Source organism: Vespula vulgaris, chromosome 8 (genome assembly GCF_905475345.1).
Source record: "Vespula vulgaris chromosome 8, iyVesVulg1.1, whole genome shotgun sequence".
Taxonomy (NCBI): domain Eukaryota; kingdom Metazoa; phylum Arthropoda; class Insecta; order Hymenoptera; family Vespidae; genus Vespula; species Vespula vulgaris.
In genome coordinates, this window is record NC_066593.1 from 5,499,240 (window position 1) to 5,511,816 (window position 12,577).

Genomic DNA, 12,577 nt, shown 5'->3' on the forward strand with positions numbered 1-12,577 from the left:
CTAGAGTATCTACAAGCGTGTTCGTCAGCAAAAGTCTATTTCCATTAATGCGATCTAATCCCAAGTTCACAATGACTTAACCTTCCAATTGTTGAACAAAAATTTGATATTTCCGGAAAATGGTGGACTGATTGTAAGGCGCCAAATTCTAACATTTATGTCCACGCATACATGTATCTTTCTCACTCTGTCTCTCGAAAAATTTTTAATTCTAATCGTTCATTGCTTTATTCGAAACTTCTTCAATATTTAATATTCAACATCTTTCTTATATATGATCTGCTTTAATCTTTTTTATGGATGATTAACCTAATTAAAGTCTTGAGCCAAAACTCTCGTAAACATGAATGCCCAAAACATAATGTACTAGGAATGTATAGCGTATATATAATATTTATTTCTGAGATTTGTACGTTTTATAATTAAAATTATGTTGAGAGTAATTAATGGACTTAAAAAAATTAATAAAAACATAGAATTAGGACAATCAAAAAGAAGAAAAATAAAACAGGACATATTACCTGGTAATAACCTTAAAATATGATTATTTTACTCCTATAAATATTTAAAAATATTGTATAATATTTATTTTGATCTCATCTTCTAATTATATAAAAAAAGATTTTAAGTAAATTTTGTTATAACTTCATTACAGTATTTAAATATCCTATCAGTAAGGGAGATGATCGCAGAGTATATGTCTGGGGTCTTGCGGAACATGGAGCTTTAGGTACCATTGAAAAAACATTGTTCAAACAAGGCATAGCTTATCTTCCAATGCCAAGACGTTTAACATTTGCAGAAAAACATAAAGTAGTAGATGTTGCATGCGGTTATGGTTTTACAGCTTTTGCAATAAGTTCCTCAGATAAAAATATCATTTATGGTAGTGGAATAAACACAGATTCCCAACTTGGTAATAAAATATTATATTAAGTATTAAATACTAGTAAAATTGATGTATTACTTAAGATAATTATTTAAAATTATGTTTCTTTACTTAGGTTTTCAAGAAGTGAATAAAATTTTTTTAAATGTAGTAACTTCTCCAAGACCAATAAATCTGCCGCTTAAAAATTCTACAACTGAAGTTATAAGTATAGCAGCTGGAAGGGCACATTTATTAATATTAACAAATGAAGGAGTTTTTACATTAGGTAACAATGGATATGGTCAATGTGGTAGACCAATTATACCAAATGAAAATTATAGTAATAGTAATGTAGTTTATCATATACCTAGTATAAAAGGAAATCGAATAACTGGTATAACAGCTGGCCAAGATCATAGGTACAAAGCAAATAGTTTTCATTGAAATTATCTACTTATATGTTTATATATGTAAAAATTTTCTAACATTGCTTATTAATATATATTATATCGTAGCATACTTTTAACAGAATCTGGTGAAGTGTATACATTTGGTTGGGGTGCTGATGGACAAACTGGCTTGGCACATTATAGAAATGAACATCAACCAAGTTTGGTTAAAGGGGATTTAGCAGGGCAACATATAATAAAAGTTGCTTGTGTTGCAGATTGTGTATTAGCTCTTAGTGGTATGTATTGATAATCAATATTTATGTTAGGATTCATCCAAAAAATATCTATAATATTTTTAATTGCTTCATTTTTTATTTTAAATATTAGATAAAGGGAAAGTGTTTGGATGGGGAAATTCAGAATATGGGCAATTATTGATAGACAATGATAATTATCAAGTAAACATTGCCACAGAACTGAATATATCTAAGGAAGTAGGACATATTGTTGACATTGCTGCAGGAGGTTGTTTTTGTATGATACTAAATTGTAAGAATAAAATATAATATTAATTAGAGTTAAAAAAAATTATAAAAAAATTATTGTTCATAATAATTTGATTCAATTGTATCATATTTTTCAGCTTCAGGGGAGGTTTATGTATGGGGATATGGTATTCTTGGTCTTGGACCACAAGTACAGAGAGTTTTAAAACCCACATTAATTCCATCCACATTATTTGGTAATAATGCGTATTCACGGAATAATAAGGTAAAATTAAATTTGTTTAATATAGATTTGTATATGTATATATCTGATGTAATGCAGTCATTTTTATTTTTAGGTTATAAATATATATTGTGGAATAAGTCATCTAGCAGCAGTAACAAATACAGGAGATCTATATATGTGGGGATGTAATAAATTTGGATCCTTAGGATTAGGCCATAATAACGATCAATTTTTTCCTCTCAAGGTAAGATGTGTACTTCGTACTGTAATTCTTCATACAGTTTGTATTTATTTTTTGTAATTTTATTTTAGGTGTCTATAGGAGCTCATGTAAAAAAAGTTGCCTGTGGAATTGATCACACAGTAACACTTTGCAAACCCTTCATCTAAAGGTATATTACTTTTTTTTTTTTTTTTTTTTTTTTTTTTATTAAGTAACAATTGATTTATTTCTGGTACAAAAACTTCATAAAATTTCTTAAATATCTGTACATATGTAATACAAACTTCTGATATAATTTGTTGAATATGAAATGAATATAAAAAAATGTACAATTATTCGTGTTATACTTAATGAAATAATAAGAAATAATCTTTTATTATTTGGAGAAAACAGATTCTAATATAATTAAAATATTTTAATTTGTTATTTTTATTATCAATTAATTAATTAAAAGATGTTTAATAATAAATAAAATTCTTGTAATTCAATTTATGATTTTTTAAAAAATTATTAATTTGTAGTTTAATATTTTAATCGTGGATTATTTGTGTAATAAAATAACTATTTTTAATAAGATCTATTATTTGATAAAAGACAATATATTATTACTATCATCAAAACAATAGGATTGATTGCTATGTTATTTACACTACTTGTGCATACTAAATTTTCGTATGAAATAGTATACTTTATCATATGTGGGAATCTACACTTGCTTGGATCTAAAATATAAAAAGAAGTAGTTATTTTTCTAACAGTTCACTGAATTTTCACATAATACATAATCATTATATTTATGTACCTGTGCATTGATATGATGTATCAGAAGAATTAGCAGTTACAGATAAATATAATGGTTGACATTCATGAATAAAGGTAGCATCACCACAAGAAACTGAAACACTATGTTCATTGTTATTTATTAACATGCAAGAAGCTGCTAGATTAGCTTCTGTTGCATTAACATGTAATAACTTTCTTGATGTGCACACTTTTAAAGGTGCCCATCCAGATCCTAGAATCTGAAAAGTATATTATTAAAATTGCATATGTAAATCTTTTGAAAAAATTTATATATATATATATATAAATTTTTAATATATTAAATACCTTTACTTTAGCTGTAGTATCATGAGAAAAGAAGTAATTAGGATGAAGTCTATAAAAATTAATTCCATGTGGTTGAACATAATCCACAAATGAATTTGAAGATCCAAGTGGCACATAATTTGCACCACATCGTGTATTAATTAATCTTTTAGGAACTGCAATTTTTTGGTCAATTAATGTTTTTATATCATACTTATTACAATATTTGAGTATTTAATTATTTTATAATATTTTATGAATATTATATGCTGTATTTCATTTATATCTTACTTCGCTTTATTCTCGAAATGAGTTTATCAAGTGGTGCCAAAGCATCTCTATTATCTCCCAATCCTATTGCAAACAAATCTGATGTAGAATTTTCTACTATATTTACCCATGTATCCTTTGACCCATAAGTTAAAATAAGAACAGTTGTATCTACAAGATCATATTTACAAATTAATAAATAATAAAAAATATTAAAGAGTATAAAATAAAATATATTGAGGAATATATCAAGAAATTTTTTATAACCTGGAATTTCTTGACGCATATATTTTAGTTGTTCCAAACAATATTCTTTGTCAGATTGTAATAACTGTGCATTATATGGCATTATTAATACCACATTTGATGCTTTTCCTCCTATACCTTCATTACGCTCTCTATTTAGTTTATTGTACTCTAAAGTTTTTAATATTTTAATTGACTTAGATAGGTTTAAACCTCTAGTAACTGTAAATAATTATTTTTATTTATTATTTCAGTTCTATGTGATGTAAATGATAAAGACTAAGTGTATCTAATAAACATACTATTAGTATAATGAGATGAATTAAAACTGTAGAAATTTAAAATAGTATTGGTATTATTAATCATTATATTTCCATCATAGCCATTAAGTATAGTAAAATTGCTATTATATTGATTAATGTCAATATGTTCTAATATATACCTGCAAGAAAAACAAAGATATGTAAATAGACATTTAACAAATTATTTCATTGCTTTTTTAAACTTACGCGAGTATAGGTTGTAAATATATAAAAGGCCAATTTGTATCAAGAATAATAGTCAAGTCTACAGAGACTGTAGTGTGATCAAATAAACGATCTGTCTCTTGACATGATAAATCTTGATTCATTGATGAAGCTATAAAAGATAGGAATTTATTAAAAATCAAATATATTGATCATGTGCATATGTATAATGGGATATAATAGTATTTATGTAATACTAACGTATATACGTTGATAATTCATTTGCAGCTTTAACTGAAAATTTTTCTATAATAGGTGCTTGCAGGGTTGCTCTTGCTAAATTTTCACTTAATACTAAAGATGCTCTGTATGCCTATAATAAAAATAATTTGTTAAATCAATTTAATATATTATTTTAATTGAATGCGAAATATTTATATTATAATTAAAAAAAATTATATTAGATAAATTACTTGTGCAGACAATGTAGAATTAGGTGCAACATATCGAAATAACGATCTACGATTACATGCTCGAATTGTAGAATTAAATAAGCCTGGAGCACTATAATACATATCTACAACTTGTGAAAGACGTAAGTTAGGTATTTTTGAATACCATGATTTAATTTCATTTGCAAGAATTAATCCATCTAAATCTCCTCTAATCTCAGCAGTCGTAAATTGAAGTTTTTCAGATGCACTTAGAAAATACCAACGTGGCATTGCAGTAGAATTCCAATCTCCATTTACTCCTACTTGTAATGTTTCTACTATAGGACCTTGCATAAGTGCAACTTCAGCTAAGTCGCCTGTATAAATTTAGTATTACTTTTCTTTCATATATATAAATATAAATGTTGTATATAATAATCAAATTAATTCAAAATTATATTGATATCTACCAGCCAATGTAGCTATCCATTTATTATCTAATGTTACATCAGATGAATATGTACTTTGTAGTATTTCATCTTTCAATATATCTCGAAGTACAATATTTTCTGGCTGTATTCCTGCAGCTATACCAGCAAGAATTGAACCACCAGAAATTGATCCCCAACTATGAAATTATTAATTGTGTGTATATAAAAAAAAAAAAAAACTGTAAAGAATTTTATTTATTTTAAATAAAGTTCTTACTTACAGAGTCTTAATTACTCCATTTTCTACAGGGCATTTACTTAATAGTGGTAGAGCAAATATTCTTCCTCTATCAGGATGATTAGGTGGCAATTCTGGATACAATGAATTTGGATCTATTGCATTTTCTGTTGAATCTTTCTTATTTGTTATTGTTTCTCTATATGATAATCAAAACTTTTATTAGAACATATTTCAATGAAATAAAAATATTTAAATTATATATTTACATTTCTTCTGGAGATAAAGTTTCAACATCTTCAATATTAGTTTTTGTATTATCAGTATTATTTTTGTCAATACTTCTAATATTTCTGTATGCACTATTTGCAAATCTACAAACAGTTGCTTCATCACCTCTTTCCAAACCATTTATGCTACTTGATAACATAAAATGTAGAGTGCACTAAAATAAATAATTTATCATATTATTTGATTACATTTATATCACTTTTAAACATAAATTACAGATGATTTATAAAAAAATTATTATATGTATGTTTATGACTTATAAAGATTTCAATCAATAAAAATCTTACTCTTTCGATATCAGTAATGCTGTTATTAGGAAATAAAATAGCATTTCCTTGTATAAAACGAAGTGTTTTTGCATGACGAAAAAATTCATGGCCAGTTGGTGCATAAGGAGATATTCCATCTTGTGATACTACAGATGGGTTTTGACGTATACCATCTTGTCGAAAACTATATATTGATAATATTTAATTGATAATATATAAATGCCAAGATATATCTCATATTATTTAAAAAATATTATAAATAGATATAAATAAACTTATGAAGAGAATTAAAAGAAATATTAAATAAATATTATTGATGATAAATTTTACTGATGCATGTTTACCGATGTAATATTGCAACAGACAAACTCCTGAGATCCATGTTTAATCCTTCTGAATTTTCAATTTTTCGCAGTATTGCAATAAATGTGTTTAATGTATGAGGTAATCTATTATCCCTTTCTAAAAGATATTTATTTTCATAACATTCACGAAGAGAAGGTGAAAGAGTACGCACAGCATTTTCTTGAGCATGGATGCCTAAAAAGTGACATTATTAATGCTACTTTTGAGGTTTGTCAGTATATATATTTATAAAAACAATATATAATATTTATAAAAAATTAGAAAAATGAAAATCTTAAGTTAATTACTATTTACCTAGGTTGTAGACAAAACCCATGATAAGTAAATAAAATATCTTCATCATTTCTGTAATAATATAATAAAGCACAATATATCTGCAAGTATAATATACATACTAATTATAAAAGCTATTACTTATATTAAATGATATATAACTAAAGTTATATTAAATTATAAAATAAAATTGAAGTTTTTAATCAGATTTTTAAAATGTACTATTTTAAAGACCTTAATAATTTTTTACAACTTACATTTAATTATAACAATTACTTTTTTAATTGTTACACCAAATGTATTATCTTTGCTATTCTTCTTTGGAAGGTACTACACCTCCCTTTTTACACACGTAGAAATATCTACTATCACTATCAAAAGATAAGATATGGAGTATTGTGACTACATGTCCCCTTCTTATTACACAGGTCATTATATGAATAAGACTAATTTTATAAGAGATAAAGAATCAAAAAAACATTTGTTTTCACTTAAAAATTTATTATATTGAGAAATTAATGTTTTGACTGTAATATATGTTGCATGAGATATTTATAACATAACTTTTTTATTTTCTAGCTTGCAAGTATTATTTATATATAAACGATATTATACATTCCTATAAATAATTCATTTTTATGAATTAACATTTTATTGTATATTTCATTGATTTTATAAATAATTAAGAAATATAAATAATGTGATTTTTTACAGAGATATATTTATATATTTATCTTATCAAGATTGAAAATAAGGCATTATCTTACTCTATCTTTCTAATACATAGTGATTCATTGTGGAGTACATACAGTATTACGACATGTGTGATACTTTTTCAGTGACACAGTGAATTGTTCCAAAATGTTAGTGTATAAAATTTTGTTTCTTTTATGCTTTGGTATGTACTATATATTTAATTTTTTTTATAGAAAAGTGTTATAAAAAATTGAATCTACATATTGAAAAGATATATCCATAGGATTATTTTCCATTTTGCAGGATATTGTGTAGTATATTCTCAACTAAGTATACCAGAGGCACTTAAAGAATGCTATATAAATCGTACTAAAAATGAGATTTTATTGCCCTTAAATATACGTACATTCATTGATATTTTACGAAAAGCTGAAATAGAAACATTTACTACTATGGATATGAGAACATTCTCTTCAGCACTATTACACAGGTACAAGAAACATGTAGAATATCTCGAATTTTAATTACAAATAATTTTATAAAATATCAAATAAACAATGTTACTAGTTATATACTAGGTTTAAATTTGATGGGGTTGAATACGTCGAAGGCTTGGATGAAATTGAAGGAATATTGCCATTTATTGGAAGTGGAGCACAACGAACAAAAAATAGAATAATAGAAGAATTAGTTCCAGGCGATGCAGATGCTTTTCCTTCTACAATACTCTCACAATTAGAACGATGCACTCTTCATTTTGCCATCTCAAACACTATAAATGAATATAAATCTACAAATACAAACAGTATGTGCCAAGAAATTGGGAATCGAGAAAAATTAACTGGTAATATCTTATTAATTCAATTAAATCTAAAATTGTCATCTTAAAAAATAATTTTCATAGGAAGAACAATATCGATTAATGCAATAGATTGCCCAAGGGAATATGGAGTAATTCTTACTCCATACGGCACAATTGCTCCTGGAGCTGTTATAGGAGCAATTGCTGCGAGTTTACAGCATCAAAATGTTATTTTGAATCAATTACTTGCATCATCAGCTATAACTTTTACAAGTATATCATTAAAATATTATTTTTTGTAAGATAAAGATATTTAAAAAAAAACTTGCATATAAATCTCTTTTATTATTAATTTTTTATTATTATTTTAATTTTAATTATAATCATTAAAGATGTACAAAATTTAAATTACAATGAAGATGAGATTGATCTTATTATACCAAAAGATCAAATGATTATTGAAAGATCAATGTGGCAGCAATCTATAAATAATTCAGGAATATCAATTGATAATATATGGCTTACTACAATTGCTGGTAAGAGATATTTAAATACTATAATAATAATAATAATAAATTGTCATATGAAACATAAAAAGGTTTAAAACATAAATTAAAATTCGTATTTAAGGTGATTTAGGTGAAATGGTAATTTATCAAGGACCTTTAGTAGAAGCAAGAATGACATTAGGAGTAACTGGATTTTGGAATAGTACTATATATCCTAATATTTATTATCTTACAAAAAATCCTGATAGCTATGATGCAACACGAGCTGAAATAGTTGGTGACATTGATGGTAAACTGACTGTAATAAAATAAACTATTGTTAGATCATAATTTTCTAATTGTTATATAAATTATGTATATTTTAGGTTTAATACTTGCACATAATTTACAAACATGGACTAATAATTTTAATAGTCTTCGTCTTAGCCAGATTTTTGACATGTATTATTCTGATCAAGGCATTAATTTTGATTCAAATATCAAAGCTTGTAATCGAAAAATAGCTTTTACACAAGTTACATCAAAAACTATTTTAAGAGAACAAGTATGTTTAAAATTAAATTATTAATCATTAGTGGGTATCATATAATGAGAAAAAAATTATGAACATTTTATATTATAGACACATGCAGTATCATATTTATTAGCATATCGTAATAGCATAGCACACGTATCCGATGAGGCATTAAAACGACTGGTTAACTATGCTGTTGATACATTTACAAATTATACAGAAAAACATTTACTTACAGAATCACATTGTTATAATAAAAATATTCAATTACAAGCAGAGATAATAATTGTTTTTGATGGTGCATGGACCCCAGATTATACAAAAGATTTTATTTCGTAAGTATATATAAATATATTCATAATTAAAAAAACAAAAAAAAAAAAACAAAAAGATTGTTTAAATATTACAATTTTTTGTCTCTTAATATTTTTATAGAGTTCTATTAGAAGATTTAGATGTGTCAATATATGGTTCTAAAATGGGTATACTACATGGTTCAACAGGAAATTGGTTACTTAATGTCACTAATAGTCCATCATTTGCATATGAAACTATATACAATTTTACAAAAGTATCATGCAAGTTTTTATCATTTATTTGTAAAATATGCTAATTGAAAACTATATTTTTTAATATTATTTAAAGAATTATTTTCAGGGCCCAATCAATTAAATTATGCCAAAACACTTCAAACAATATTTACTTATTTAAATACTACATTGCAAGAAAATCAAAAAAAGCATATAATTGGTAATTTAGGGCAAGTTATAATCTTACTAGTTCCATTAGCATATATGACTGACACAGAACTAAAATCAGCTCTAATGTTATTACAACAAATCAAATTATATTACCCAGGTAAATTGCCTTTGATGTTGTTCTAATTTGTTGCATTAATGTACTAATATTAATGTATTATTTTATATACACAGACATACATTTCTTATATTATACATCAGAGTATAATGCATATTTATTCCAACCTTTTATAATATCAAAAGAAGATCATTTAATAAAGACTTTGCAAATTGATGATATTATTAGACATTTTAATACAGGTATATATAATTATAGTCATATTAATATCTATAATGTAATAAATATTCATATTAATGTATTTTTAGTATCTTGGCTATTAAGACCTTTACCAAATATAATTACAAATACTGAAAATTATAAAAATCAAATGGAAAATTATGTAGCTCCATCACAATCTACTTTATACAAATTACATGCACACTGGAGAAAAAATACAAAAAAAACAACTGTTACAGTTTGTATATTTATCTTTTTTTTTTTTTAAGTATCTATATAGTTCTTTAATAAATTAATTTGATTATATTTTAGTTTCATAATGTTGGGTATGGTGAAATTAAGGTATGCTCTTGGATTCAGTTTAATGATACAGAAAAGAAATATAATGAATATTGTAAAGATGCAAGTGGACATAAAGATATTGTACTAACAGATTATACTTTCTGTCCTGATAAGAAAATTTGTCCTCACATATATTATCGTATACAGAATGTAACTTCTTTACGTAAATGTGTAGGTATGTAATAAATGAATAATTCAATTTCTATTTCATAGAAAACCTTAAACAATTAATATACAAGCATTAGACGTAAATATTGTATATTTAAGAAATTATAAGATTAAGAAAATTATATATATTTTTTATTTCAGAATTAGAATGTAAAACGCCTGATCATGTGAGATATATTGTCAGAATAGAAAATACATATTATAAGAATGCTGCAAACAGAGATATATTATCCACAGTATTTTCAACATTGATCTTTTTTTTCTTTATAATTTTTAAGTAATAAATTATATTAAAGCTCTCTACCACTTTTCATTCCTAGCATATATTACTTCAATATGATTTTAAAAAGTTCTAATTTAATGTAATATATTTTGATAACTTGATTTTATAAAGAAAAAAAAAAAAAAAATAAGGAAAGAAAAAAATATATATATAATTTATAAAAAATGACATTCTAAATTTAATACAACTTAAATTTATAAAAAAAAATGAAGATGAAATATTTTTGATCCTAATCTAAACAAATATTCTTTTCCTATAACTCGTGGCAAAAAGAACTTGATACACATTTTTCACAATGCTTGTTCAGTTTCATACGCACTTTTATTCAGTGCACTTTCAATGATCCCCACAATTATCATACCTTATACATCTCATAACTATTACTTTAATATATAAATTGATTTTATAAAAATAAAATTATGAGTTTAATTGAACTTTAGAAAAGAAAAAAAAAATGAACAATTTTTTACTTTAATGTAAAACTTGATTTTATTAAAGTAAAATTATGATTTTAATCGAACTTTGAAAAAAAAAGAATGCAAAAAAATTATTATTCAACTTCAGTAATAAAAAAAAGCATAAAATATGTATTAATTCTATTCGCGTACGCGTGACAATGTGGAATCGGAGACGGAATGTTATGTCGTCTCAGTTTCTTAAATTTACGTTATTACTATATAAGAGCATTTTGAGTGACAACACAATTAAAATTAAAATATGACTAAAAACCATTCTCGAAAGTTTCTTTTAAAGTTTCGAAAATAACTGAATAGCCTAATTGCCTCTTGAGTCACAATTTGTAGGGGCCTCTTCGGCATATAGCCTCTTCTTTGCTTCGTGCCCTAACCACTATTACAAAACATTCGATAATGAACATTCGAAAAAATTAAAATCGTCCCTTATCCGAAAACGTGGAAGAAAATTGATAAATCTAACACAACTCTAAAACAATCTTGAAACGAAAAATCGAGAAAGCATAGGGAAAGAAACGAGAATTAGTATATTAATTGCTGAAAATCCTGAGGTAAACATTGATTAACCTATTATATCTTTATTTAAAAATATAATAAAAAATCATTAGACGCTCCTTCTTACAAGCGAATATTCTAATTATTAGAAAAGAAATAACATAATTTCGCTCGTAATTCACAAACTATCCATCGCGAATATTTTCTTGTTTATTTTCGTTTTTTTTTATTACAATTCGTAATATCGCGATTCTTTACTATTTTCGCGAGAGAAAATTATTTAAAAATACATTAAAATATTCAAAATTTCAAATAATTATAATTAACGCGTTTGAAAAAAAAGACTCTATTTTGATCTAATAAATAAACCAAAAAATAAGAAATCATTCACGAATAAATCTCCGAAAAAATTTACTCGTGCTTATTAATTACAATCAATCACTCGTACCGATTTGAATCTTTTGTTCTCGACATGATTGAGTTATCGGAGGAACTTAAAAATTAACTTACTACTTAAGAAGTTCTGCGATGGCTCCAAAACACTGGACCGCGATTTAGGCCGAAATTGAGGGTGGATGATTCGTAGTTGGTTGAAAATGAGGTAGGTCGACATCGAAGTTGGTTGAAATCCTCTTCAGTAATGCACTGATTCTAATTCGCGATAATTA

The 12,577-nt window shown here is 25.3% G+C and overlaps 3 protein-coding genes across 6 annotated transcripts; 2 read left to right on the forward strand and 1 right to left on the reverse strand.

The window, feature by feature from the left end:
- Positions 1-49: 49 nt before the first annotated feature.
- Positions 50-2,460, forward strand: LOC127065941 (RCC1-like G exchanging factor-like protein). Of its 2 annotated transcripts, none has more exons than XM_050999014.1 (8): positions 50-524; positions 656-916; positions 1,005-1,290; positions 1,387-1,559; positions 1,651-1,812; positions 1,907-2,034; positions 2,108-2,239; positions 2,308-2,460. In XM_050999014.1, exons 1-8 carry the CDS (start codon positions 431-433, stop codon positions 2,383-2,385), a joined length of 1,314 nt encoding a protein of 437 aa, XP_050854971.1. In that variant the 5' UTR covers positions 50-430; the 3' UTR covers positions 2,386-2,460. The 2 variants fall into 2 exon arrangements, with proteins under 2 accessions (XP_050854971.1, XP_050854972.1); XM_050999015.1 differs by having other exon boundaries at positions 1,005-1,157; positions 1,401-1,559.
- Positions 2,397-7,033, reverse strand: LOC127065938 (uncharacterized). Of its 2 annotated transcripts, none has more exons than XM_050999008.1 (16): positions 6,850-7,033; positions 6,614-6,664; positions 6,298-6,493; positions 5,972-6,137; positions 5,663-5,838; positions 5,437-5,592; positions 5,195-5,352; positions 4,764-5,101; positions 4,552-4,663; positions 4,333-4,462; positions 4,126-4,265; positions 3,845-4,045; positions 3,599-3,748; positions 3,329-3,483; positions 3,021-3,240; positions 2,397-2,940 (listed from the first exon to the last, which is right to left on the reverse strand). In XM_050999008.1, exons 2-16 carry the CDS (start codon positions 6,660-6,662, stop codon positions 2,786-2,788), a joined length of 2,502 nt encoding a protein of 833 aa, XP_050854965.1. In that variant the 5' UTR covers positions 6,663-6,664; positions 6,850-7,033; the 3' UTR covers positions 2,397-2,785. The 2 variants fall into 2 exon arrangements, with proteins under 2 accessions (XP_050854965.1, XP_050854964.1); XM_050999007.1 differs by having other exon boundaries at positions 6,614-6,693.
- Positions 7,034-7,355: 322 nt separating this feature from the next.
- Positions 7,356-10,957, forward strand: LOC127065939 (uncharacterized). 2 transcript variants are annotated; one of them, XM_050999010.1, is made up of 14 exons: positions 7,356-7,490; positions 7,592-7,778; positions 7,867-8,132; positions 8,193-8,363; positions 8,483-8,626; positions 8,721-8,888; positions 8,965-9,143; positions 9,222-9,448; positions 9,549-9,691; positions 9,771-9,971; positions 10,046-10,171; positions 10,238-10,386; positions 10,461-10,665; positions 10,800-10,957. In XM_050999010.1, exons 1-14 carry the CDS (start codon positions 7,454-7,456, stop codon positions 10,937-10,939), a joined length of 2,343 nt encoding a protein of 780 aa, XP_050854967.1. In that variant the 5' UTR covers positions 7,356-7,453; the 3' UTR covers positions 10,940-10,957. The 2 variants fall into 2 exon arrangements, with proteins under 2 accessions (XP_050854967.1, XP_050854968.1); XM_050999011.1 differs by having other exon boundaries at positions 7,867-8,093.
- Positions 10,958-12,577: the final 1,620 nt, after the last annotated feature.

What these genes read in the sequence shown, in the direction of transcription:
- LOC127065941 (XM_050999014.1), top strand. Translation starts at nt 431, where the DNA reads ATGTTGAGAGTAATTAATGGACTTAAAAAAATTAATAAAAACATAGAA. An exon ending in AAAACAGGACATATTACCTG is followed by an intron (nt 525 to 655) that starts GTAATAACCTTA and finishes ACTTCATTACAG; the next exon opens with TATTTAAATATCCTATCAGT. An exon ending in AAACACAGATTCCCAACTTG is followed by an intron (nt 917 to 1,004) that starts GTAATAAAATAT and finishes TTCTTTACTTAG; the next exon opens with GTTTTCAAGAAGTGAATAAA.
- LOC127065938 (XM_050999008.1), bottom strand. Translation starts at nt 6,662, where the DNA reads ATGATGAAGATATTTTATTTACTTATCATGGGTTTTGTCTACAACCTA. An exon ending in ATTCTACATTGTCTGCACAA is followed by an intron (nt 4,664 to 4,763) that starts GTAATTTATCTA and finishes TTTTTATTATAG; the next exon opens with GCATACAGAGCATCTTTAGT. An exon ending in CATTTCGAGAATAAAGCGAA is followed by an intron (nt 3,484 to 3,598) that starts GTAAGATATAAA and finishes AAAAAATTGCAG; the next exon opens with TTCCTAAAAGATTAATTAAT.
- LOC127065939 (XM_050999010.1), top strand. Translation starts at nt 7,454, where the DNA reads ATGTTAGTGTATAAAATTTTGTTTCTTTTATGCTTTG. An exon ending in AATAGTTGGTGACATTGATG is followed by an intron (nt 8,889 to 8,964) that starts GTAAACTGACTG and finishes TGTATATTTTAG; the next exon opens with GTTTAATACTTGCACATAAT. An exon ending in AAACTATTTTAAGAGAACAA is followed by an intron (nt 9,144 to 9,221) that starts GTATGTTTAAAA and finishes TTTATATTATAG; the next exon opens with ACACATGCAGTATCATATTT.